The sequence below is a fragment of the Prunus avium genome, chromosome 6 (genome assembly GCF_965620075.1).
Source record: "Prunus avium chromosome 6, drPruAviu1.hap1.1, whole genome shotgun sequence".
NCBI classification, from domain to species: Eukaryota; Viridiplantae; Streptophyta; class Magnoliopsida; order Rosales; family Rosaceae; genus Prunus; species Prunus avium.
Window position 1 is genome coordinate 7,331,159 of NC_142289.1, and position 24,587 is coordinate 7,355,745.

Below are 24,587 nucleotides of genomic sequence, written 5' to 3' on the forward strand. Positions count from 1 at the left end.
CTGATGGTCTACTTGGTCCACCTTAGTTTGCATGTGTTTGGGAGGGGTCCCCTTTTGTACTAAACTGAGTGTTGGTTTAGTTTTCCACTCCTCCCTTCAGTATTTGTTTTCTCTTGTATGTTGTACTCTCTCTTTTTTCAAGTTGAATGAAATTAGAGTTCTTGACAACAACAAAAAAAGTAAATCGGAGAGGAGTTGTAAGTGACATGTGGTGCATTGTATCTAGGTGATGTTAGTTTTAACATGTTGGACTTGCATATTTGTTGCTCTAAAGATTCACCATTTATTTGCAGGATCCAGGTGGTTATTGTTTGTATTTGAAAATATACATGTTAATATGTCGTAGAAAGATCTTGTGGTTGGTTGATGCTAGGGACATATCATTTTCGTAGTATCAGAAGACAAAATTGTATGACCTTGCATGTCTAGCCAATTGTAGCAAAAGGAAATGAACATGCACAAATCCATCAAAAGTCCATTGGGAGTGATCCAAGTTGATGTGCTTTTTTAACAATTGCTTTTCAGATAAGTATGCAAAACACATTTGAGATCAAAGTCCGATTGTGCACGGATGTTTCATTAAGAAATACTTAAAACTATCAACCAAGGTACACCAATACAGTGACAAATAATAACATAGGCTTTTCTTTTCTTTTCTTTTTTCTGGGCGGCGTAAGACAGTCCTGTCCAGTGTCCTGTTCACACACTCACACCTAAGACTTTGTCCGTCTACCCAATTGTCTGAGAGTGAGAGGAGATTCGATTCGAGTTCTTAATTCTCACGCACTATACTATTCGAAACGTTTCGGCCGCCGGAACAAAATAAATACGTTTCGATCATAAAACCCCCTCACTTCAACCATAAAACCCTAAAACCGCCATTTTCAAATCCAACTCCAGAAGGCAGTAGCTTCCAGTTGTGTTGCAGAGATGTATGTATGCGTTCCTCAGTACGTCTCCATCAAAGTCCCCGCCATTCCTCGTTTCGGTTCGTCAAGGAGGGACTTCAAAGTTCCGGCTATTTCAATGACTGCAAGTGAAGTCTCCAATCACATTCCACCAGCTCCCATTTTCCTTCCTCAAGGGCCTTGGAAGCAGGTGACCTTTTCTACGACGCCGTTTTTGGGTTACTTCACATTTATCCCTGCAATTATGTTTTCTTATTTGATAAATTTTTGAACTTTATCGAGACTGTGATCGAGTCTGTAGATTCCCGGCGGAGTTACAGCTGCAGAAGGATTCAAAGCTGCAGGTTTGTACGGTGGTCTTCGCGCCAAAGGTGACAAGCCTGATCTCGCACTTGTCACTTGTGATGTCGATGCCACTTCTGCTGGTGAGTTGCTTGTGTTCGGTTTATGCTTCTTAGTAATGTTATTTTAAGCAACTTAATTTTGTACATTTTTTTTAAATTTATACTATTTCTATGTTGGTTTACTCACAGGGGCATTTACCACGAATGTGGTAGCAGCTGCACCAGTGTTATACTGTAAAACAGTATTAAATACTTCCAAAACGGTGAGACGGAAAAGCTTCTTTTATTTATTAGACAGTGATGTTGTGCTTATTGTAAATGTGGTGCTCTATATGTTTGTGTTGGGTTTTATATTACTTTTCATGTTTTAATTTTGTCATTTTGATCTGCTAACGAAAAGTGTTTACAACTTGTTAGGCACGGGCAGTTTTGATAAACGCTGGTCAAGCCAATGCAGCGACGGTAGGGCGTTTACTGATGCATATTGTCAATTGTCCCATTGAATACTCTTGAGTATGCTGTTACAGTTAGTCTTGCACGCTAATAAATTTCCCATTTTTCTCAGGGTGATGCAGGTTACCAGGATGTAAGAGAGTCCGTCAGCAGCCTTGCTAAGGTATGTGGCATTAAGGGTGGCAAACACCCTAATCTGATAGATGCTCTTTCATAGGCTGGATTTGTTATCCCCTGTAAGTATGAAACTTTGTACTGCAGCTACTTCAAATGAAGCCTGAGGAAGTGCTGATTGAATCCACTGGTGTGATTGGCCAAAGGATAAAAAAGGTACTATATAACCATCATATTCCTGTTTCCATGTTATGCTAAAATTCTAATCATACTGATTTGCACAGGATTTCTTGAAATATTAACAGATCAGCTGATAAATGTTGCATGAAATTTTTTAGGAAGATTTATAACATGACCTGTTCTAAATGTTGTACAAACGATTCATTTTTTAATTTTCATATGCAGGAAGCACTTCTAAAATCTCTTCCAAAACTGGTTAATTCACTATCAGCATCAACTGAGGGGTAAATGTTAATGGTTTTGAACTTGACTTAGATAACTGAAATAATTTCATATATACCTGGTTGTGTTTATTTTCAGCATCGAATTTCAGTTCGTGTTTTTCTTTTTCTGTGAAACCTTGGGGTTAAATTTTTTAAATTATCTCCCTGAGAAGTCATTTTGGCTTGGTCTGCAGGGCAGATGCTGCAGCAGTGGCAATCACAACAACCGACCTCGTTAGCAAGAGTGTGGCAATTCAGTCTCAGGTTTGCAAGATCTTGTTTCCTGTATTTATATCTGTAGTGAATGCAATATCTGCTACTTTTGTATTATGTTAATTGCTGATTAGCTGTACAAAACTTTGGCAATATCATGTTTTTATTTTTGAAACCTGTAGGCAGTTAAATAGAAACCAGGCTGGTCCTTAAAAAAAAACTGGTGAATTTTTCAGGTTGGAGGGACAGATATAAGAATCGGGGGAATGGCAAAAGGTTCCGGGATGATCCACCCCAATATGGCTACCATGCTTGGAGTATGTCTTCTAGTGTTTCTCTCTTGATGTTTGACTAGTTATTTATTAACTAATATGATTACATGGACAGGTAATAACAACTGATGCAATGGTTAGCAGTGATGTTTGGAGAAAAATGGTTCAAGTTGCTGTCAACCGAAGTTTCAACCAAATAACAGTATGTACATTTTTTTTCTTCCAATTATTGAACACCATAACTTAGTGGGGCTACACCTCACGTGGTGTAATCAACCTACCTTGTTGCATTTTTATTTTGTAGTATGATAACCCACCACATGTATGGGTTTTCTGCAGGTAGATGGAGATACGAGTACCAATGACACTGTCATTGCGTTAGCTAGTGGATTATCTAGATCAACCAAGATATCTTCCTACAACAGTAATGAAGCAGTACAACTTCAAGCAGGCCTTGATGTGGTTAGTTCCACTTCATTTAAGTTTTACATTCCTCTGTTATCTAAAAATCTGTTACAGTGAGCTCCAAAATTCTGACATCACTGGAAACTAATGAAAGAATAAGTTGACTTTTCCATTTGATATGTTTTATGCAGTCTAAAACCAGCTTCTGGGATTCATATTTTACCGTATTCATTTTGCAGGTAATGCAAGGTCTTGCCAAATCCATAGCTTGGGATGGAGAAGGAGCAACATGCCTAATTGAGGTCTGCATTCTTATTTGAGATCAGTAATGATGCCAAAAGTATGTGAAAGAATAAATTTGAAGCTTGCAACTCAATTCTATGGTCCCTTAATCATTGTTTCTTTTCATGTCTTTAATCACAAATATAATGATATGTTGTAAAATGCTCAATGTAGGATCTGGGCATCTAAGTACTAGACTATGCAAATTATTTGGACTTTGATTTATTGACGATGATGAACTTATGGTCTTTCATGTATGACTTTAAAAATGCCTTGCTAATCCTGACTAGATGTGCAGGTAACGGTGACTGGTGCAGACAGTGAGCCTGAAGCAGCAAAAATAGCACGGTCGGTGGCATCTTCTTCACTAGTAAAGGCATGATATCCCAACCCTGCCTACCTTTTTGATGCTTCAATATACCAAATACTAAATTATTTCCCAAATGCCACTCAGGCTGCAGTATATGGCAGAGATCCAAACTGGGGACGCATCGCTGCTGCTGCAGGCTATGCAGGAATATCTTTTGACCAAACCAAGCTCCGAGTATTGCTAGGGGATATTCTGCTCATGGATGGTGGGGAACCACAATTATTTGACAGGTGACTCCTAAGGTTTTCTTTGTGTCAAGCACATTTTCCCTTTCAGCATGTCATCTTTTCCTCTCTGTGGAGAAGATCTATTCTAAACCTAGTAGTTTGACTAGCTGGATCTCGTTTCAGGGGTGCAGCCAGTGACTACCTCAAGAAGGCTGGTGAGATCCATGGCACAGTTGCAATCAATGTATCTGTGGGTAAGTTTCTGAACCAAGTGGAGCATTATGCAAGTCGGATATTCAACTGTGACCACAATCTAACTAATTAATTCCATCTGCCTGAGTTCTAACTAAGCCTGCAAACTTAAGTTTCTTGGTCCATCTTTCGTTTCCATTGTGTTTGATATGCCCTTTACTTTTGAACAGGTGATGGTCCGGGACGAGGTCAAGCATGGGGCTGTGATTTAAGTTATGATTATGTTAAAATTAATGCCGAGTACACAACATAAAGTACTCGTCATTGTGTAATGCCCGACTGGAATTTCAAATGAGATATTTATCAGTCTAGTCTTCAATTCTTTTTGTCCTTAAGCATTTCCTTGAGTGAATGTAACACCAGAAGGTCCAAAACCACCATGCATTGTCCTTTAAACAATGTAATGTCAAGACACTGTTCCAGGTTTCACGAGCACTTGATTCATTTCCCTCAATATCAAAACCCCAACTCGCTATTTTATGCACCTATATTTCCAACGTGCTTAAAATCAATGTTCCTCCACATGAAATTAGGGTTGTTCTACCATGCTTTTGCCTTATGGATACAGGTTTAAAATCTGTGTATTCATAAACCTTTTTTGAATAATATGCAGGCAAATGTGTCTTGATGCACACACAAAAGTGCCATATCCATACAGAACAAAGAATCCTATAAATTTATCGAAATGGGAAATTAACAAGTGAGGCCAACCCATTACACCGAATACAATTACAAAATGCTGCTGCAAAAGGAACATAAGAAAACCACACATTATATATAAAGGGATCACCACACTGGCTCAACGAGAGACACAAACAGAGTAGCATATTGTTCCAAGTTTTCTCAAACACCCAACCCACCCCAACAGAACTGTAGTGAGTGATAATTATTTATGTACACAGCGTAGGATGTGATACTCGCAACAAAATATGTTGCTCACAGGGCTTCTGCAACTGGGTAATGCATGCTTGTGAGCGAATTTTTCAATAAGGAGCTCCCACAATAAGAATGTTGGTCTGGGCTGCCAACCACAAGGTCACCAAAATCATTGTTCGTGTCAACCAATGTTTCACGGGAATCCAGATATCTGTGAGACCTCTCGGAAGCCCCACCTTTGCGATATTGCTTCTTCTCTTTCCCTCGAGAAGAGCTGCCCTTTTGCCCCTTCTTTCCATCTCTCTTCCAATTTTTCTTGTTCTTTGACTTCTGCTGTTTCTTGCCTGTAACTGTGTGCGACATCGATGTAGTAGGCGGATCATACACATCAGGGGCCCAAGTGACAGTAAGTTTCCCTGGTGATAACCCCTCTTTCTCCCGGCTGCCTTTCATTGCAGAAAGTAGCTTCGAAGGAGCCTGCACAAGTACAATAAAACCTATGAGCAGATGACCTGAGGAAGCAAGCTCAAGTAGACCATCACAACATTTCTTTTCAAGTAGCCAGTTCAATCCATCCAAAACTAGAAGACAGTATGATATTCAGTCAAAATTGTTTTAAACATAAATATAATTACACTAACTATATATACACATATTTCTTTAAGACTGGCAGTTTAATCAAAGAAGCATTCTTTTTATAACTTTTCTGGATAACTTGACAGAGGAGATGCACATAAATAAAGTAGCTCCAGCACCTTGCACGAGCTAGGCAGAGACTACCGACAAAATGGAGATGAGATAGTGATGACTAATGGGAAACCAATGCTTCATGGGCATCAGTAGTAGCAATGACTAATGCGAAATCCAAGAGTGAAAACATAGTATTAGCAAAGAACGACGGGGTATACAACTCTATGGCCAATACGCTCTCACAATAAGCACAGATAACTCACAGGCAAAGACACTGAGCGTGAGTAAGCTTGGTGAAGATGTTCCTCCACAAATGGCGTCTGCATGGCTGTTTTGGGTTCCTCCTCTGCCATATCTGAGGAGGCATTACGAGGCAGCACCCCATTAGCATTAGGAAAGGTTACACACTTATTCAAGCACTTCTGAGTGATTTTTCCCTGTTGTGCTTTAGGACCTTCGCATGCGTCGCTTTCCTCCACGCCGCTAATAATTTCCTCATTAGAAGAAGCATGTTCCACTTCTCCAACATTTTTGATACCAACGTACTCTTTCCCAACATCTTTGAGATTCAACGACTCTTCAACAAAATCTTTGATATTCAAGGACTCTTCTCCAACATCTTTGAGATTCAACGACTCTTCAACCAAATCTTTAATATTCAAGGACTCTTCTCCAACATCTTTGATATTCAAGGACTCGTCAACAGCATTTACAAGGTCACTTACCAAACGATCCGAAAGCGAACTATTAGGACTTTGTGCTTGGTTCGCAGAGGGCTGCAAACCTGGGAAGCTGCCTACATTTTTCAACACCGACTTACCACACGGAGAGCTTATGTCCATCTACAATACCAGATTCTACATAGTGCCAAAACCCACATGTTAATGAACGTTAAGTGCAACTCCAGAAATTAAATCAACCCAGTTACCCAAACACATAATAAAGCAAAAAAGAACTACATATTCAATCTAATTCATGATATCCAGCTGCCAATATAAACGATTTGAACTAAAATGAACATAAAGTCGTAAAATTTAATTACCTCGTATAAAGTTCAGAGCTAGAATAACCTTGAGACCAAGAACTTATAAACCAATACCAAACTTTGTAAGCCTTACGGATCCTCCGATCCCTAAACCTCAGATTTCTTGACAAAATTATCTAACCTCTTGCAGACCACAAAACGAGAAGAACACCAAAAACCCAACAAACAGGGAGTCTGGGAAGCTGAGCAAGAACCACAAAAAGAACAACCCAAAGTGATATTAAAACCTAATGTTAACTAAGATTACCACGCCGATCGCTTTTTTCCATACGTTTCAGACGATGAGAGCTAGAGCCGCCGTGGAAGGAAGTCAAGTTAGGGACCAAGGGTCGTAGCAGGAGTTGAATGGGCACCGAAGGCATTATCGTATGCTCTTCGAAACCCCTAAGCCCGCGCGTTGCACAAAACAACACTCACAAAACCACCCCAGATCGCGAACCAGAGACGTGAAATCTGAGAAAACAGGGTTCTGGGTCGTCTAGAAATCAGGGGTTTTAGGGTTACAGCATGATGAAGGATGAAGAAATTGCCAAATGGGATGTTGGGTAAGAGTCAAGGGTTTCAGAGATGAGATCGGAGAGATGGATCAAAGGGGATATGGGATTGAAGAAGGTGTTGGGTTTTTCCTTTGTTTGTTTTATATGAAGGAGAATGAGACGGAATATTTGGGTCAATGGGTCCACGGACGAGTCTGGCGGTTCTCAAATCAAATCGGAGGCGTACACGTGTTCATATCGGCTGGCAACCCAGCCGGTCACGGGAGATTTTTAGTTGGGTTGGGCCGGGTCAACGAACTTTTCTTTTTTTCTTCAGATTTTTATGGGGAGGTGTCCGGCTGCTTGCACTTTGCACCAAAAGGCCATTTTTATTTTTATTTTGCTTTTAATAATTTAAGGCCAAAAACAAGTTTTCTACCATTGGATTACATTACTCAAGTAAGGTACACGGTTTATTTTATTAAAAAGGCATTTGTTGTATAATTAAGAATAGTTTTGTCATGATGGTGGTTTTGACTGGCGGTTTCAGGATTCGAAAGTTGACTGAGCAAAACTTTCATACTAAATTCGACGGTATGAAAATAAGAAAAACTAAATACCTTATTCTTAGCAACTAGGGGTGGCAATTTCAGGCACGACCCGTTACACGACTCAAACTAGGGTGGCAATTTCGAGTCAACTCGTCATGACCCGTTTAATAAACGGGTGAGTTTGAGGTCAATCCACCAACCCGTTAAAATATCTATATAACCCATTTAACAAAACAGGTCATGGGGGGTCAACCCGTCAACCAGCTAAAATACCTATTAACCCACCAACTCGCTAAAATACCCGTGTAACCCACCAACCCACTAACCTATTTATTTGTTTATTTATTTATTTATTTTTAATGTCTTTTAGTTGCTACCACTTAGCAGGTTAACTTCACACGACCCGAAACTCGCACGAGAACTTAACGAGTCAACCCGTGCATGACACGTTTATTAAACGGATTGGGTTTGGGTTTGGGTTGAGCATTCTTGACACGACACGAACCCGATACGACACTACCCATTGCCAGCTGGGTTAGCAACTGAATACTCAAGCCAAGTGAATTGGCCAAACCACTTTTTATTATATCAAAGAAAATCTCGCCCATCTAAGTGGCTTGTATAATCTTCTAACTCGGGTTGGCATGGTTCTGAAATAATATATGCTCTTCGCACACTATCTTATTCATTCACCGGATATTTGCATATTAGACAACGTAATCCTGGTTCACACTCAAGATAGTTGATATTAAAATCATGATCATTATCGACTCTTTTAGATTCAACTCTTTCAACTTGAGGCTCGACAATTGGAGACTCGGGAAGATTTTTCTCATCACATATTGGAGTATGGATAAAGAAGTGCTAGAAGGCAATGTACTAGATGATGACTCATCATTCTTTTTCTTAAAAAAAGACAACAAAATCTTTGTTTTCTTGGGATTTCGATATAATAAAAGATAGCCTATGAATAATATATAGAAATAATTTTAATCAAACATACTACTAAAAAATCAACCAAATTCTCATAATAGCATCTCAACAATACGGTATTCCTAAAATCAAAGTTCTAATTAATTTCAACGAAATCCCTAAATTATAATTCATCCCTAATTAAACCCAGAATACTCAATTTTAAATTAAAACTATAATTAAAGATATATATAAAAGGGAGGAGAAGATGTTGTTGCCAAGTTGACCACCCAAAATATCTCAATAGAGGGAGAGAGAAGTTGCTGTTGTCGGGTATCTAAGAGAGAGAAACAAGATGTCGCATAACCAAAAGATGAGAGAGAAGATATGGGACCACCTAAATTGGCAACATGTGTGTAGGTTTTGGTTTTAATTTTTTTTAATTTTGGGCTAGGCTTATATTAACATATGTAGGTTTTTTAATATATAAAAAATTGGGCTAACCTGCCCTGTGCACAGTACTGCCACTGATTTGGAGCAATTGCTCCCCCCATGAAAGGTCCTGAGTTTAAGTCTTAACATTCGTATAATATGTGTGAGTTTAGTATAACATCGTCCATCTCAATAGAAAAGGTTCTTAAAATATATATAGTTTGATCATAATTATTAACATTGTTAAGTCACGGACATGGAGGTTCGGTGAGAGCACCTACATCGACATATCTTATATTTATTAACTTATCCAATCCATACTCGACCATGAACAGTAGCCCAAATTGGAACTTATCTAATAAGAGAAAGAACAACCCCCATGGGACCTCCACCTGGTTTGTTGTCTCTATTGCACTCCACTGTTCAACTAACACCACTTTGGTCCACTCCTCACTGTCGGATTGCCAACTCAGATTCCCACAACCATCGATCGGAGCCAATCCAACGGCCACTGTCCCCGGATTCCAAACCATTCTTGGTCTTCTAACCTTAGTTAGCCTGTATATATCTCTCTTTTACTCAAGCTCCATTTCCTAAAATTTGACTTTTACATTTTTATTGTTTCTGTTTGTTTCTCGGGAAATTCAGTTCAGAAGTTCCGAGGCAGAGTGATGGACACCGGGGTAAAGTTCAAGAAAGGCGCAGGAGGAAGGAGGGCAGGCGGTCCCAAAAAAAAACCGGTGTCCCGGTCCGTGAAAGCCGGTCTGCAGTTCCCGGTTGGACGTATTGGCCGGTATTTGAAAAATGGCCGATACTCTAAGCGAATCGGAACCGGAGCTCCTGTTTACCTGGCTGCTGTGCTCGAGTACCTTGCTGCTGAGGTAACCTTAGCTTCCTCTGTCTCTGTCTCTGTCTCTCTCTGATTGAGCTGATATGTTGCTTAAGGTTCTTAGGGTTTCTGATTTTGATTATCAGTTGGGATCTGTTTGGTGGGTAAGAAACTGATGGAAAAAGGAAATGGAAAGTCGTGGCTTTTCTAATTGTAGAGCAAATCAAGAGTCAGCTTAGCTTATCTTTACTGAAACATCTCAGTTAGGCTTTTCAATTTCGCATGCAAACAGGCCTCTTGAGGTCGTAATTTTTGTGATATAGTTCAGCAACTTAATTGGGTTCTGAGTTTGATAATTGATACTTTGATCATGGGTTTCAATTGATTCCCTCAATTTGAAAGTCAAAGATTTAATATTTGATAAACAAGTGAGTTTATTTTGTTGTAATTTGCCTACATTGTTCTCAGTGGCCAAATGGGGTTCAAGCATATGGTGTATATGGCATGAACCATGTTCTATGAGTTGCTATGAGTTAGTGTTAACCGTGATGGGAGTGATTTGGTTAGGTTTTGGAACTGGCTGGAAATGCTGCAAGAGACAACAAGAAGAACCGCATTATTCCGAGGCATGTGCTATTGGCCGTGAGGAACGATGAAGAACTCGGAAAGCTCCTTGCTGGTGTGACAATTGCCCATGGAGGTGTGCTTCCCAACATCAACCCTGTGCTTCTGCCAAAGAAGCCAGAGAGGATTGCGAAGAAGGAGCCCAAGTCTCCGGCCAAGGGCACGGCCACCAAGTCCCCCAAGAAGGCTTAACTTCTCTAACTAGTAATGTCTGTGGGTAGTAAATTAATGTATCTCTGTATCGAAGTCTTCATGTGCGTACTTGGTTAGTAGGATGGTTCATGTGTCATTATCCCCCTAGAATTTCAGTCCATTGTACTCTGTGTTTCCAGATCATTGTAGAACATCCATGTTTCTAATGAAATGAAATTAGCCCCCTTCTAGATTTCACTTCTTGTTGTTGCAATGCTGCAATTGGAGATAATATAATTTGCTTGTGTGTTTGCACTTTGTTCTTACTATTTGGAGAGCATCTGCTTCATGATGCTTGGGTGTTTCAATAAAGATTCTAAATCAAGATGGATGACAATTTGTTGTATTGTAAAAACACAAAGCAGTCCTGTTTACCAGGGCAGTTAAACTTGGGCCAGAATTGTGACTGAACTTGAAATCCTTGATAATGAATTTGGTGCCGCATTTGAATTCTTACGTATAAGCGTTTATATGTGAAAATGCATAGAAAAATAATCAAAAGCTGGAATAGCTCAGTTGGCTAGAGCGTGTGGCTGTTAACCACAAGGTCGGAGGTTCGAGCCCTCCTTCTAGCGTTCTTTTTATTTTAACAAAATATTGGACCTTTTGGTTTTTTACTTTTTCTCAAAAAAGAAAAAAGAAAAATAGGGGACCAAAAAACCCCTTGAAAGCTACTGAAAAGACGCAAGTATATTGCTACCAAATCGTTTTAAATTAATTAAACTCAAAATTTATTCAACTTTTGAGATTGTTCATTCCTTATGGTCTTTCGCTATTCATGAATACATGTTCGTTCATAGTTCGAGTCTCCTTCCGATATCATTCGAGATGTCTTCTTCAAAGATTTTATGTAACTATGTTCATCAATAAATCACTTGCGTAAATTTTATTTTATTTTTTAATTGTAATGCTCTCGTTGTTTTTTCTAATACAAACAAAACAACATATCACCTGGCATAAGTGGAGACCTTTCTCACGCATCAAGAGTTTGCTTATTTTAAGCAACTCAAAGGTTTGATTTGTAGCAATTCAACTTATCTTTACCCTTCTCTCTTCCTCCTTATTTTCATTGGTCTTAACAAAATTACCAAAATTCAAACCAGATTCAGATGAAACGAATCCCACAAAATAAAACATGCACCATATAAAACCTCTCCACACATCTTATTAAAATGAAGGATCCAATTTCATTAATATATCCAATTTGCCCTAACACCATATCCAGAAACCTGGATCAACAAAATATTTATAATCACAAAAAATTATTTTAAGAGAAAAAAAAAATTAACAACTGGTAAACTTGGTGACGGCCTTGGTGCCCTCGGAAACGGCGTGTTTGGCGAGCTCACCGGGCAGGACCAGCCTGACCGCGGTCTGGATCTCCCGCGACGTAATGGTGGGCTTCTTGTTGTAGCGAGCCAATCGCGAGGCCTCCTGCGCGAGCTTCTCGAATATGTCGTTGATGAAGCTGTTCATGATCCCCATGGCCTTGCTCGAGATCCCGATATCGGGGTGCACTTGCTTCAGGACCTTGAAGATGTAGATCTTGTACGTCTCCGTGCTCTTCTTCACCTTCTTCTTCTTCTTCTCGACGCCGCCTTCCTTGGGGATCTTCTTCTCGGCCTTCGGCTTCTTCTCCGCCGGGGCTTTCTCTGCGACTGGTTTTTTCTCGGCCTTCGTTGGCGCCATTTCGCCGATTTTTTGTTGCTTCTGATCCGATACGAACGAACTGACGAATGAGAAGGAGAACGGTCTTCTGCACACAGAGTGAATTCAGGGATTTTGGTTGATGGAGAGGAGAGTGCGCGAGTGTTTATATAGTGTGGTGAGGTTGGTTCTGATTGGGTTTTGTGATTTCACGAGGATCGGTGACGTGGGTGTTTTCGTCTCCGTTGGATTGATTTGGAATGTGGGATGGCGGATGCTTTTGAGTCAGTCGTAGTCTTAACGGATTACGAAGTTGATTTGGCTTCCGTCTCAAATATGGACCGTACGATTGCTTGAAGAGAAATTGACTTGGCTACTCTCCCTACCGTAGGATTTTAGATTTTATTTCGCAACAATTAACAAATAGATATAGTACGGACTGCTCAAGGGTGACTGGACCCATTTTGGTAACAAAATGCCAATTAATATTTTCTTTGTTGTTTTATGAATTAATTTTAAAAAAAATCTGAAACTATTATTTTTCAAAATTATAATTGGGTTTAAAATAAATTTTAAAAAATGTGGTTGACATGAGTAGGGATGGCAATTTTCCCCACCACGGGTTACAGTCTTTGCAAGACTTCAATCTTTATGAGAGTATAAAGGATATAAATTGGGTATGGGGAGGGACGGATTTGGAGAAGTTTTCGGATATGGTGTTTGGGATGGGGTGGATATGGTATTCTAATCCCCATATTTTATATTCCTCGTTCATATATTGAATTAAGTATAAAACAAAACTTTTGTATTGTATGTTTAGTTTCTAACTTTTTTTTTTCTCATTGGTATTTTGTAATGGGGCAAGACTTTGGAACTTGTTCCCCAACGAAGGAGGGGATGGGGAATCCCCAATTTGAATATTACCCATATGGAGGCAAGGATGGGGAACAAAATCTTAACGGGGATGAGGATCAAAATAGCATACCCATCCCCGATTTGCCCCATTGCCATCTCTAAACGTGAGTTCAGTCGGTTGGTAAGGACAAGGAACCTACGCTTTGCATCGAAGTTCAAATCCCTCTATTCCATAAATTAAATTAAATTAAATTAATTTATTGTTTTTATAAGAAGAAGAAGAAAAAAAGTTAATTGAACTGTACATACTTTTTACCGTATCCTTATGAAGCGAAGGGAGAAATGTGTTACTTTTTTATTTCTAAAGTATTATTTTTCATTATTTTAAATTGAAGAAATGAACATTAAAAAACTAAAGAGTTTGTAATGTATCTTGAAACAATTCAAATTAATAAAGTTTTTTTTTTTGGGCAGAAACTTAATAAAGTAGTTTTGTTCTGGTTTTTTTTTTCCACGATTTGAGTAGAGGCCGAGTCTCTTTTTTTTTTTGGGCACATAACGGGGCTAAAGGCCTAACACAGACACACAGGGGGCTGCAAATCATTTCGTTGAAAATGATCACCAATGGCCATTGGACCCCTAGCTTTAACCACAAGCCTAGCCAGAGAGGCAAAACTAAAATTTACAACCAAGTAAAATCAAAGATGGATGCACCATTTTCGTCCATTGATAAGCTAATCAAAAACTACTTTAACATAATGAAGTCTCACAAAACATATCTTCTTCCTCTTCTGTACTGTCCAACGTATTGAAAGTCAAACAAAAGCTAACAGAAAACAGCATACAAATACCATTCTAAATTGATAAGTAGCCTTGATCTCCCACCCCAAGTAAACAATGAAATGAGAAGATCATTGCCAGCTCCTTCTTTAATACTTCTTATGCAAACCAAATCTTTGATCTCCACTAAACCCTGTAAGAGGAAAGATAATCATGGAAAACACGCAAAGCATAGCAAATGGCAAGGTCGGCATGGTTTGTACATATAGACAGTGAATGATTAAATACCGTAAGACAAGAAATAGTTTGCATGAAGGTGGTGACATGATTCCAAAATCCTAAACAAATTCCTGGCAGTTTGGAGCTTTGAACCACAGCTTACCACAAACACGAGTGGAACATGATGATTCAAGTAAGTGTAGAAGATTATTACAAGGAAACATACCACATCCAAGGTTTCATAGTAATATATAATGCTTGGTGGAAGGCTTGAGAAAGAGACTTCAGAAGGATCATGTGCACAACTTACTTAAAGATGAATTCAACTCAACTGCTACAATTATTTTCTTTTTCTTCACATTGCCACATGAATCCATTGGGGATAAGAGGACGATGAAGAAGAAGATATTGAGGGAGCAACCAACTTGAAACAAGAACAAGATCTATCTAGACAGAGAACACATATATTCCAAGAGGACTATAAACCTCCTTGTCATTAAATCAACATGAAACAGATTGATTGAACAAGCATAAGGGTCAACAATCAAGGGTGGCTGGGAGTATATTGTTAAGAATACCAAATATGAGAATATATTGATGGTGAGAGCAAGCAGAAGCAGAATAACCCCTAGGTCCTTGTGTGATGCCTGCCGAAGATGGCAACAATTGATGGTAAGAGCGGGTGGTAGCAGAATTAGTCCCTAGTTCTTCATATTGTCAATTTCAAGATAACAGACTATATATATGAAAAATTACTTGACCAAAACTTCTTTTTCTCAGCCTACCTGGTAATAGCAGGCAGATACTTGAAGTTTCATAAGCTTTTATGTCAACATCTTGAACATCCTAAAGGATAACCTTTTTCATAATCTAAGCAAGCAAATCACCAATGGTTATAATCTTATTCCATCAACCTACTGCATATCTGTTCATTACAGTGCTAGTGAAATACATGATCTTCTTTTGAGCTTTCAACTTAAGTTAGTACAATTATGATGACTTCAAAACAAACAGAAATCCAACTTACTACTATTTCTAACTACAAAATAGATGTGTCCTTCCATATGTGCCATCTTTCGTAAAAACAGTTGGCATAAGCTCTTTACTCTGATATTTGAGTGAAGGATTACTCCAAACCTCAATGTGAGAAGTTGGATAAAATCTTAGGCTAATGAGCACAAAATTGCAATTTAAGTAGAACAGCGCAGTCACTAACAACAAGTTTCCAAGATCACATAGCATATAGCATTTCTGCAACTCACAACAACTTTCAAAATCCAAAGCACTTCAACAGTAAAAAAATGCGAAAGCAATAAAACACAAGCACATTAAACGAAAATATGGAAGGAAAAAAAACGTTAATTCATATAAACCTTGAAGAACCAGCATTGATATTCCGATGAAGAATCCGACCCTGACCCGAATCCCCACCATCAATCAATTCCCTGAGCCCCAAATTTCCCACCTGCTCTTTGTCCTCCTCTTCCTCCTTAGCCTCCTCCTCAACACGAGCACCACTACTGCCAGTACGAGCCTTGCCAATCAGTCTCTCAAAGTAATTCCCATATATATACTCTGGAGTGTATCCATTTTCTTCATCGAAGAGCATGATATGCCCATGCCACTCCCAGACCCGATAATCCGAACCCGTCTCCTCATGAAACCCGACACAAATGTGATGCTCCCCAATCGTCACGGCCTGACCCGAATTGGGTTTGAGGGAATCGGTCTTGCCGCTGAGAATGACCCGGATGATGTCCTTCTCGAGCTTGGATTCTTCTTTGGCGAGCTGGGTCTTGTTCTCGTTGTCATCGTCTTCATCGCCAGAGAGATTGGCGGCGTCGAAGAGAAGTTCTTCGAGGGTTTGCGAGAGGAAGGAGTTGTTCGTTGGGGGTCGGATTTGGAGCCTGCCCATGAGGGTTTGGAGCATGAGGTTGTCGAAGTTGGTGGTGTTGGTGAAGGAGCTCATGGTGGTCTGCTTGGTTTCGTTTTGGTTTCGGGTTCGGGTTCGGACTGGTATGTAGGGTTTTACGACATCGCCCTATAGAGTATAAGGGTTTTTGGGTTTTGGGGATAGGAAGGAGAAAACAGTTGCTTGGTGAGGGTTTATGGCTTTAAGCTTTAGGTTTTGCGTTGGGAATATTTTGATTTTGGTGGCTTAGATGATTGAGGATTCGGGGTTTTCGGCCAGGTGTGCAGGTGACATGGAGCCACGTGGATGTAGAGATGATAAATACACCGTGGTTGTGACCTGGACGTTTATCACTTTGTCAACCTATGGGCTGTGACTGCTTCTAAGCACAATGGCTACTTAATAATTAGGCCCAACCCTTCTTCTTTGCTTTTGCGGACGTAGTTAAGTTAGTTGGCCAGAGCAGTGAATGTGTGCCCTTTCACTAATCTCCTCTTCGTAGATTATATCAATATAAAGTTTGTGTATTGGCATGGTTGTAGGTATGTATTATATCATGAGTGTGTGTGCTAATTTTAAAGTTTGATGGGTTTATTTTGGTTGACATATTTGTATAACTTGGCAATTTAGATATGTTGTGCTGGAAACTTTTGCCGGCGGCACTATGGAATGGATCATGAAGAGGCTAGGAGGCAAATTGCTGGCAGGAAAGTTCTTAGTTTCTTCGACTGGTGATTGCTGTTATGCGGCTTTGGAAACTTTCCTCAGCCTAGTAAGTTTCACGTGCTTTTACTTCATCTTTGATCATTCTCTCGGTAAATTGAAGGGGCCTATGAGGGATAGATTTTGAAACTCAATATATTGGCTCAGATATTTTCCAAATTTATGAACGATTTGATCAGTTTGCCTGATGATTAATGTGGATAGTGATGGAAATGTAGCTGGTCAGCCTGGTGGGCAGTTAATGATCATTTGGTGTTTTAAACTAACTTTAAGCTGATTATTTCATCATATTAACCGTAAAACTTGAAATCCGTAACAAACGATACATTGATGTTACAAAATCCACCTTCAAGCCTTCTACAAAAAATCAACTGTCCACGAGAATTGCTTCATTACATCGACATATAGTAAAGAATACATTTTTACTTAAAAAAAAATGAAAAGAACAGCCGCAATGCATACAAGTACACTTCGTTTCAAACCCATGCCAGGGTGAATGAAGAATGACACAAAACCAATATATCAACCCAAACTACAATTCTTTTTCCAGTCGTTTTCGATATTCATTACTGTATAAGAGTTTTAATACTTGTCATATGAAGCAGAGGAGACAATCCATCTAGAGTCGTAGTATATAAGCACATGCATACATTGCGAAACAAAATGTATGCATAAACAACACAATAATAAAGTTATTTTCATTACAGATGATAGATGATAGCAACCAAGATTCGTTGCTTGCACAAACTACCGCCTGAGGCTCTCCACTATGTAGTCCGCGTATAGATCCCTATATCACATTAGAACAAAGGGAGTTTGAGAGATTAAGTTCGTACTCCATTCATTTAAGTTTGTAGACAAGTAATATTAGACTATTTAGACTCTCTAGACAAACCCAAATGTAAACTGAATCCAGGCATCTAACCCCGACTTTTGGTCGAGGATGTGAACTGGTATTAAAATGCTTGACTTTGGCTGATGTGAAATGAAATTTAGGCCGACAAATGCAGTTCAAATCAATTTTCTCAAGAACCAGAAATGATCAAAACTTGAAAAGTCAAGGGGCGATTCGGTACTTTTGAATTGTATCCATGCTATTCTGATTTCTAACATCTACATTCTCATAACACCACTGACAGTATAATTTTCAGAGAGCATTAACACTTACATGGAATGCTGGATTGCATCATAGGCAGCAGATGCAGGGAGAAAGTCGTCAACTGCAACTTCTTTGTTCTCATTTTTCTTGTCTGATTTTTTTGGTTGGTTAAGGGAAAAATAATAATAATAGGGGTTTGGAAAAAGAACCAGTATACATAACAAAATTACGATTTCTAGAAACTGAAATTTCAAAAAGGATACAGTCCTCAAAGAAGCGCCGGATCTCAGCCAAACGATGTGGTGGGAGATCCTTGATGTCCTGGTAGTGTCGGTATTCGGGATCATCAGCACAGACAGCAATTATCTTGTCATCTTTCTCACCCTGATTTCATAGAAAATTAGAACTTTGTGACAAATTTAAAAGAACAACCATTTCTGTCTGAATATGTACCTGATCGATCATAGGCATCAAGCCAATAGCTTTTGCCCGAAGAAAGCATCCAGGAACAACTGGCTCCTGTAAGTTTTTTCAGAGTCAAAATACATCAGCGTGAGTTTCCACATACAAGCATCAGCTTCAACATAAACCAAATAGATAGTTTTTTACAAATATAACACATGATTTCACCAGCAACTGTGCATAGCTTTACAAATATGTCAGAATAATCTCACAACTTTTTATATGATTTTACATGTATATGATTGATTATATCGTAGGGAATGGTTAATGTCATATTCAGGTTAGAATGCTATAAACCATGTCTCATTGTGTGATATTCTCAAATTAAAATTCCAAAATGGAATTTCCAACGGAAAGAAGCATAAAAATACCTGCATAATAATCAAGACATCCAAGGGGTCATTGTCCTCACAAAGAGTTCGGGGGATGAAGCCATAGTTGTGGGGGTAGACAACTGATGAGTACAGTATGCGGTCAACCTGCGCATACAAACACCTGTCAGCAAGCATACTTTATGTACTAAAAATATGAGGAAGATTAGCTTAGCGCAATACTTGCCTTGATGAGTCCAGTTTTTTTGTCAAGCTCATATTTCACTTTGCTTCCTTTTGGAATTTCAATAACCTGGATACATTTCCACAAGAACAACGATAAGTAGGATGCCAAACATATCACAATACATAGTTTCTGAATAAGTACTAAAAAGGTCGTAACTGTTAGAACTGGAATATGAAAACTGAGTAGTTAGAGAAAATACCGTCAACTATGATATTATAGAGAAAATTATCTTCTGGAGCAGATTATTTTAATAATGAGAATTATATTAAGAATGTCACTACATGCTGGAAAGTTGGTCAACTTAATCTAAGATGACTTCTTCAGTTCTGTATTTGCATTGTACAACTATTCAGTGTGTCTAATCAATATTCGTTCAAAATAAGCATGGAAAATGCATAATTTGAGCAAGCATAGCAAATGATAAAATCATTATAATAAAAAATTAAGGCATCAAATAGTTATTAAGGTTCAGTATACTTACACAGTTGAAAATCTTTGGAGCTCCAGGTCCTATATTAAAATGAAAAGGAAAAAAAGTTACACATAGGGTACAATAACAATTAAAGAAAGCTGACATGACCAAGATGGCTGCCAAAGTTACTGCTCACCTATTTCAAGATCATGCCAAGGGTGTGCAGCTATAGACCTCCTGGTCATGGAAGAAAGTATCCTCTCATTAAGAGGTGGATGTGAGGAATGATGATGATGATGATGATGGGAGTCAATAACTTTTTGAGGAGGCTCAACTTTTTGAACAGTCTCAATTGGTGGAGCCATAACTACAAGATATAAGACCACATGAAGTCATCAAAAGCAGAACTACATTTGGAAACACTCTATGAGCTATTTAATTAATCAAGCAAAAGATTTGAATATGATTTTTTCAACAATGTTTCATGGAGCATGTCTAACAGGCCTTAAACACAATTCCCAAAAGTTAAAATCTAGAATAAGTGGGCCAACAAAAGAAGGCATATGCACAAGCCATAAAAGTCTATCTCAGACAACTGGAGTAGTAATCAATATCATAAAAGAATGTCATGCTAAATATGAGCTCTATCCTTTGATTAACAAGAGTCAAACACAAAATGTTGAGGACCTTCAAATACGATAAGACTTATGAAGAAACATTTTAGATATATTTAAACAAATTGAACCTTTTTCCTTTCCCTTTTTCTTTAACCTTGTACAATATACACACACGGACATACAGAAACAGTTCCATTTTTCCAGAATTCATAATGAAGTTGAACATTGATATCTCAAATACACACTCATATACAAGATCAAAAAAAACTAAAGCCATTTTTGAAGGACTTAAGCTATCAGATCCAATCATCCAAATGACAAAAGGACAGCAAGGAGAAGAATTAGTTTCTCACACCAAATCAAAAAATGCCAACAAAATTTTGTAAAAGCTCTTTCTTCAGTTCCAGATGTTAAAATCGTATATAAAAAATGTTCTCGCAAAAGAGGGCTTTGATATCAAGATCACATAAAACTAAAGCCATATTTGCAGAACTTAAGCTATCAGATGCGAATGACAAAAGGCATTAAGGAGACGAATTAGCTTCTTGCAGACAAATATCAGCAGCTCCAAATTTTGTTAAAAGCTGTTTTTTCAACAGAGGCTAAAAATAAAGAAATTAATTTAATAATATCCTCGCAAGTTGACAGTCAAAATGTTTCTGGTAACGTGTCAGCAAAGCGTTTATTTAAAAGTAAACGCTGAGCAAATGAAAATGTATGGAAACTTCTGCAATCAAAATATCCGGCGAAACCGTGTATAGATCTGCCAAACTATGACTTTACCTTTACTAAAATTACGAAAATAGGAAGTAATTCACAACCCAGAGAACATGAGCAATCTCAGAACCATAACAAAGAACAAGGCTAGCTCTCAGCATCTAGAAAAATTGATCTCAGAAACTATCATAAATTCCACACAATCATTTCCAATGGCGATAAAGATAGAGAAATTAAAACGCAAACATGGAGCGTACGCAGCAAAAGCAAACGCTTACGAGCGAAAGCAAAGAGAAAAAGATCGGATCCACAAACAGCAGAAAAACGACGCTAAAATTAGCTAGAAATGCACAGTAAAGTCAGAAAAACGACGCTAAAATCAGCTAAAAATGCAGCATAAAGTGTACAAAACGACAGTCTCGGACTCGTAAAAGCAAGCACGTACCGGTAAAGGATCGGAGTTACGAAACCCTAGCTGAAGAAGAAGCCTCGAGTAGGAAGGAAGGAGACGACAGAAGAGCACAGATCTCAAAACGAAGAGGAGGCGGGCAGAGAGGAGGAGTGAATGGGGCGCTCAAGTAGAGGAAAGCAATAGGCAGCTGTACGTGTTCCCGCTCTCTTTGTGCCTTCCCATTTAAAGGAAGAAAAAAAAAAGAAAAAAAGGGCAAAAGAACAAGAAAATAAAAATTAAAGTGAGAAATTCCCAAGTTTTGGTGCTATGAAAATGCTTATGGCATCCGTATATTCTGGCCAACCGAATATAACGTGCCTCCAGCTGGCACTGATCCACTACGTGTCTCAACCTTACTGGGTTGGCGCAAGGCCCCACCCTCAGACAAAGACGGTGTTCCTAACGGTCGTGAGGGGCATTCTTTTGGGGTCCGCTGCTCATACGTGAAGCGGACGGTGAGGCGTGTCTTTAAAACAAATCGTATTCGGATTTTTTATTTTATTTTTATGATACAAGTAATATTGAATAAGGAGAAATTAAATGATCTCGGATGCATGGATAAATTCTCTTAATCATTTTTCCGAAAAATGTTTTTTGTGATATAAGCAATAGTAAGGGTCTGCCTAACTGATGGAGTACAAAAATTACGTGTGGATTCTTTGCGCACCTAGTCGGATTCTGCCATGTCATCATGTGGGCCATGGTAGGGGGAATTTGATTGGTGAGGTTTGTTCTTTGTTGTGGTGGAAGAAGTGTATTGGAAGCAAACCACAGCCAATGAGAGGGGATAGTTTCCTTTATCTTGGGCATGTGGGGTGTGAGTAAGAGGCGTGTGTGAATGCCTATCCATTACTCCAAGGCCACATTTTTCCTGATTTGACTTTGATCTCTCCACAGAAACCTACCAGTCTCCCTTCTAAATTGGTTATAAAAAAAATAAAAACGAAACCTTATCCTCGGATAGATTTACTGTTACGTGGGAACAGTCAGATTGTATTAAAAATTTGGTCCATGCAAGGACGCGGCGTTTGAATTTGGTCATTTTTATTGACCTGGTGAACGGTTGAAGAAGTATGATTATAGCAAGATTAATAATGACCACGTCAATCTTAGTGACTTTTTCATGGGCTGCCATTTGGATACATCTAGAAGATAATTTTCTTTATAATATCTTATAAATTTTGAGATTTGGAATCCTTTTGTCTAAATAAAAATTCTAAATAATTTTATATGAGATGAACTTCAAAGTTTTCAACTTGCACGTTACAGGTTGTATATATAAATGTTACATCTCTGAACTTTTATCATAATTACCAAACATGTATAATTTTGTGGGGTAAATGGCACATGTTAATTTATGTAAATATAGTCTGGTTTACATTACTGTATATTATTTGTCAAGATAACATCTTTGTTGGTGTAATAATATATATATATAGTAAATTTGGCTTACATCCTTCAAATTCAACAACCCTTCACTTTTTGTTCCTATAAATAATACCCAATTTGTATAAGTAAAAACCCATTACTAGGATCCAACTCATTAAGCATAAAATCTAATTTATTGTACTTTTCAAATTCCAAAAATACCCTCAACTAATCTATTGTTGCATTTTGTATATTAACGTAGGAATCAATATGGAAACAAATTTTAATTGGATTGTATATAATGACATACATTGAATTTGGAAAGATCTCCAAATGGTTCTAATGGATGTAGAAATTAATTTGGAAATATTTTTTAAAATTTAACAATAAATACAGATTTAGGTAATCGGTTTGTTTAATAAGAATGTTTATGTTATTTTCTTTTTATGAATTATACATGACTAATAATCTACTTTATAATTGTTTATGAATAATAATGTACATACTAATTATGTTGATGTAAATAATCTACTATATTTATACATCTTTGTTGGTGTAATAATATATATGATACATATAGCATTAAAAACTTACTTGAAAATGATGTTAATAAACTCGGGCCATGTTTAGGCATCTCATGTCTATGAAATTGGAAAATTGTCTATAGATTGTTTGAAGAGTTGAGCATGCCCTACTTTTCTTCTTATGAATATTATGCGATTACTAATGACTAATGAGGTTGATGTGATCAGACATCTCATTCTCCATCGGTCCTGCGTAGCAATCCATATACAACAAGGAATTTTTGCAATTGCCTCAGGAATCTTACTTGCAAAATTCCACTTTGATTTTTCTTTGTCTTATAAGAATCTATACTTAGAAATTCGAACGCCATGAAGATGCAACAGCATAATATTTTCCCCTTTACAACTCCATTCTTCTATGCTTTTTAAAGATGCTCATCAAATTTGATTTTCTTTTTCATTTTGTTTGGTAATAGGCAATTTGGAATTTCCATTTTGGATAAATAGAAAATTAAAATTTACTCAAATTCTCTCATATGGTAAATGATGTGTTACGATTTGTGAGACTTGCATCTCATCAGCTAATAACAATCATGCACCTCCCTTGCCGAAAGGAGATGCCGGAATCTATCCTTATGATGGTGCTCACTATGTGTTCAACTAAATTCTTTAAAGAGACTTCACCCATCATGAATCTAAGGGAGTTAGTATTGTTTAAATTATAACGGTATTTGGTTGTCTAATTTTTTTTGTTGAACCTTTAGTATTTTGAATATTTCCTCTCTCCTGAAAAATTCATAACTCTATCGCTGTCATCAACCATCACAAATGGTAGCCTACGTATAAGAACCACCTATCTTACCAAAATATTCTCATAAATTAAATTATAGAATCGACATGTAACATCAATCATACCATGCGAAAAGCAGCTGACATCAACAAAAAGAAGGCTCATTTGTCACGGAACGAAGCATCTAACATTTTGTAATTCTAGTGCAAATCAAGCGTGTGACAAGTCAATTGTGTGCAAGAACAAGTACGATTGGAGGGCGCCGACACACACAAAATGGACTGGTAGGAAACCCGACCATCCATCACAACAATAGTCACATAAGAGCAAGCGTCCAAGTGGAACTGCCTTTAGATTTTAGATCGTTGGTTTCAGATATTTAGCTGAGAAAAAGAAATGGCACGTGGCACAGCCATTTTTATATTGTACGTACCAAACAATAATTCAAAAATGAATAACATCTTTGATCTTGAGTGCATAGTTGGCCAACTATTTTGTATATGTGATGAAGGATTTGGAGAAGTCTTTGAACACAAGTGTAAGCCTACCTGAGTTTGATTTTTCGCCTGTTTTTTTTTAAATTTTAATAATTTGGTTGGTGGG

General features: G+C 38.1%; 6 protein-coding genes and 1 non-coding gene across 7 annotated transcripts; 3 read left to right on the forward strand and 4 right to left on the reverse strand.

Annotated features, from left to right (window-relative positions):
* The first annotated feature begins 581 nt into the window (after positions 1-581).
* Positions 582-4,558, forward strand: LOC110761034 (arginine biosynthesis protein ArgJ family). Its single transcript, XM_021963409.2, has 16 exons — positions 582-1,098; positions 1,210-1,333; positions 1,442-1,515; positions 1,670-1,714; positions 1,818-1,868; positions 1,967-2,035; positions 2,225-2,283; positions 2,457-2,526; positions 2,712-2,792; positions 2,863-2,949; positions 3,087-3,209; positions 3,392-3,454; positions 3,733-3,810; positions 3,889-4,034; positions 4,155-4,225; positions 4,394-4,558. Exons 1-16 carry the CDS (start codon positions 931-933, stop codon positions 4,474-4,476), a joined length of 1,392 nt encoding a protein of 463 aa, XP_021819101.1. The 5' UTR covers positions 582-930; the 3' UTR covers positions 4,477-4,558.
* Positions 4,559-4,979: 421 nt separating this feature from the next.
* Positions 4,980-7,072, reverse strand: LOC110760994 (uncharacterized). The gene is made up of 3 exons (XM_021963363.2): positions 6,832-7,072; positions 6,053-6,646; positions 4,980-5,576 (listed from the first exon to the last, which is right to left on the reverse strand). The coding sequence occupies exons 2-3, from the start codon at positions 6,629-6,631 to the stop codon at positions 5,160-5,162; spliced, it is 996 nt and encodes a 331-aa protein (XP_021819055.2). The 5' UTR covers positions 6,632-6,646; positions 6,832-7,072; the 3' UTR covers positions 4,980-5,159.
* Positions 7,073-9,605: 2,533 nt separating this feature from the next.
* On the forward strand, positions 9,606-11,038 carry LOC110761026 (histone H2A). The gene is made up of 3 exons (XM_021963403.2): positions 9,606-9,765; positions 9,854-10,086; positions 10,602-11,038. Exons 2-3 carry the CDS (start codon positions 9,877-9,879, stop codon positions 10,848-10,850), a joined length of 459 nt encoding a protein of 152 aa, XP_021819095.1. The 5' UTR covers positions 9,606-9,765; positions 9,854-9,876; the 3' UTR covers positions 10,851-11,038.
* Positions 11,039-11,351: 313 nt separating this feature from the next.
* On the forward strand, positions 11,352-11,425 carry TRNAN-GUU (transfer RNA asparagine (anticodon GUU)). Its single transcript has one exon. It is a non-coding gene; the product is annotated as a tRNA-Asn (tRNA).
* Positions 11,426-11,986: 561 nt separating this feature from the next.
* On the reverse strand, positions 11,987-12,647 carry LOC110761010 (histone H2B.3). Its single transcript, XM_021963386.2, has one exon. It carries the CDS (start codon positions 12,537-12,539, stop codon positions 12,135-12,137), a length of 405 nt encoding a protein of 134 aa, XP_021819078.1. The 5' UTR covers positions 12,540-12,647; the 3' UTR covers positions 11,987-12,134.
* Positions 12,648-14,045: 1,398 nt separating this feature from the next.
* On the reverse strand, positions 14,046-16,494 carry LOC110761030 (uncharacterized). The gene is made up of 2 exons (XM_021963407.2): positions 15,725-16,494; positions 14,046-14,325 (listed from the first exon to the last, which is right to left on the reverse strand). Exons 1-2 carry the CDS (start codon positions 16,318-16,320, stop codon positions 14,319-14,321), a joined length of 603 nt encoding a protein of 200 aa, XP_021819099.2. The 5' UTR covers positions 16,321-16,494; the 3' UTR covers positions 14,046-14,318.
* An 847-nt stretch (positions 16,495-17,341) lies between these two features.
* PPA4 (pyrophosphorylase 4) lies at positions 17,342-21,522 on the reverse strand. The gene is made up of 9 exons (XM_021963406.2): positions 21,297-21,522; positions 19,714-19,884; positions 19,587-19,615; positions 19,106-19,171; positions 18,919-19,026; positions 18,539-18,604; positions 18,349-18,469; positions 18,155-18,236; positions 17,342-17,776 (listed from the first exon to the last, which is right to left on the reverse strand). The coding sequence occupies exons 2-9, from the start codon at positions 19,880-19,882 to the stop codon at positions 17,734-17,736; spliced, it is 684 nt and encodes a 227-aa protein (XP_021819098.1). The 5' UTR covers positions 19,883-19,884; positions 21,297-21,522; the 3' UTR covers positions 17,342-17,733.
* Between the last annotated feature and the right edge of the window lie 3,065 nt (positions 21,523-24,587).

Coding starts and splice junctions, on each gene's coding strand:
- LOC110761034 (XM_021963409.2), top strand. CDS start 931: ATGTATGTATGCGTTCCTCAGTACGTCTCCATCAAAGTCCCCGCCATT. Junction 2,527..2,711: donor GTGTGGCAATTCAGTCTCAG/GTTTGCAAGATC, acceptor TGAATTTTTCAG/GTTGGAGGGACAGATATAAG. Junction 3,811..3,888: donor CATCTTCTTCACTAGTAAAG/GCATGATATCCC, acceptor AATGCCACTCAG/GCTGCAGTATATGGCAGAGA.
- LOC110760994 (XM_021963363.2), bottom strand. CDS start 6,631: ATGGACATAAGCTCTCCGTGTGGTAAGTCGGTGTTGAAAAATGTAGGC. Junction 5,577..6,052: donor CACGCTCAGTGTCTTTGCCT/GTGAGTTATCTG, acceptor GTACTTGTGCAG/GCTCCTTCGAAGCTACTTTC.
- LOC110761026 (XM_021963403.2), top strand. CDS start 9,877: ATGGACACCGGGGTAAAGTTCAAGAAAGGCGCAGGAGGAAGGAGGGCA. Junction 10,087..10,601: donor TCGAGTACCTTGCTGCTGAG/GTAACCTTAGCT, acceptor TGATTTGGTTAG/GTTTTGGAACTGGCTGGAAA.
- LOC110761010 (XM_021963386.2), bottom strand. CDS start 12,539: ATGGCGCCAACGAAGGCCGAGAAAAAACCAGTCGCAGAGAAAGCCCCG.
- LOC110761030 (XM_021963407.2), bottom strand. CDS start 16,320: ATGAGCTCCTTCACCAACACCACCAACTTCGACAACCTCATGCTCCAA.
- PPA4 (XM_021963406.2), bottom strand. CDS start 19,882: ATGGCTCCACCAATTGAGACTGTTCAAAAAGTTGAGCCTCCTCAAAAA. Junction 19,616..19,713: donor TTGGCATGATCTTGAAATAG/GTGAGCAGTAAC, acceptor ATTTTAATATAG/GACCTGGAGCTCCAAAGATT. Junction 18,470..18,538: donor TGATGCCTATGATCGATCAG/GTACATATTCAG, acceptor CTATGAAATCAG/GGTGAGAAAGATGACAAGAT.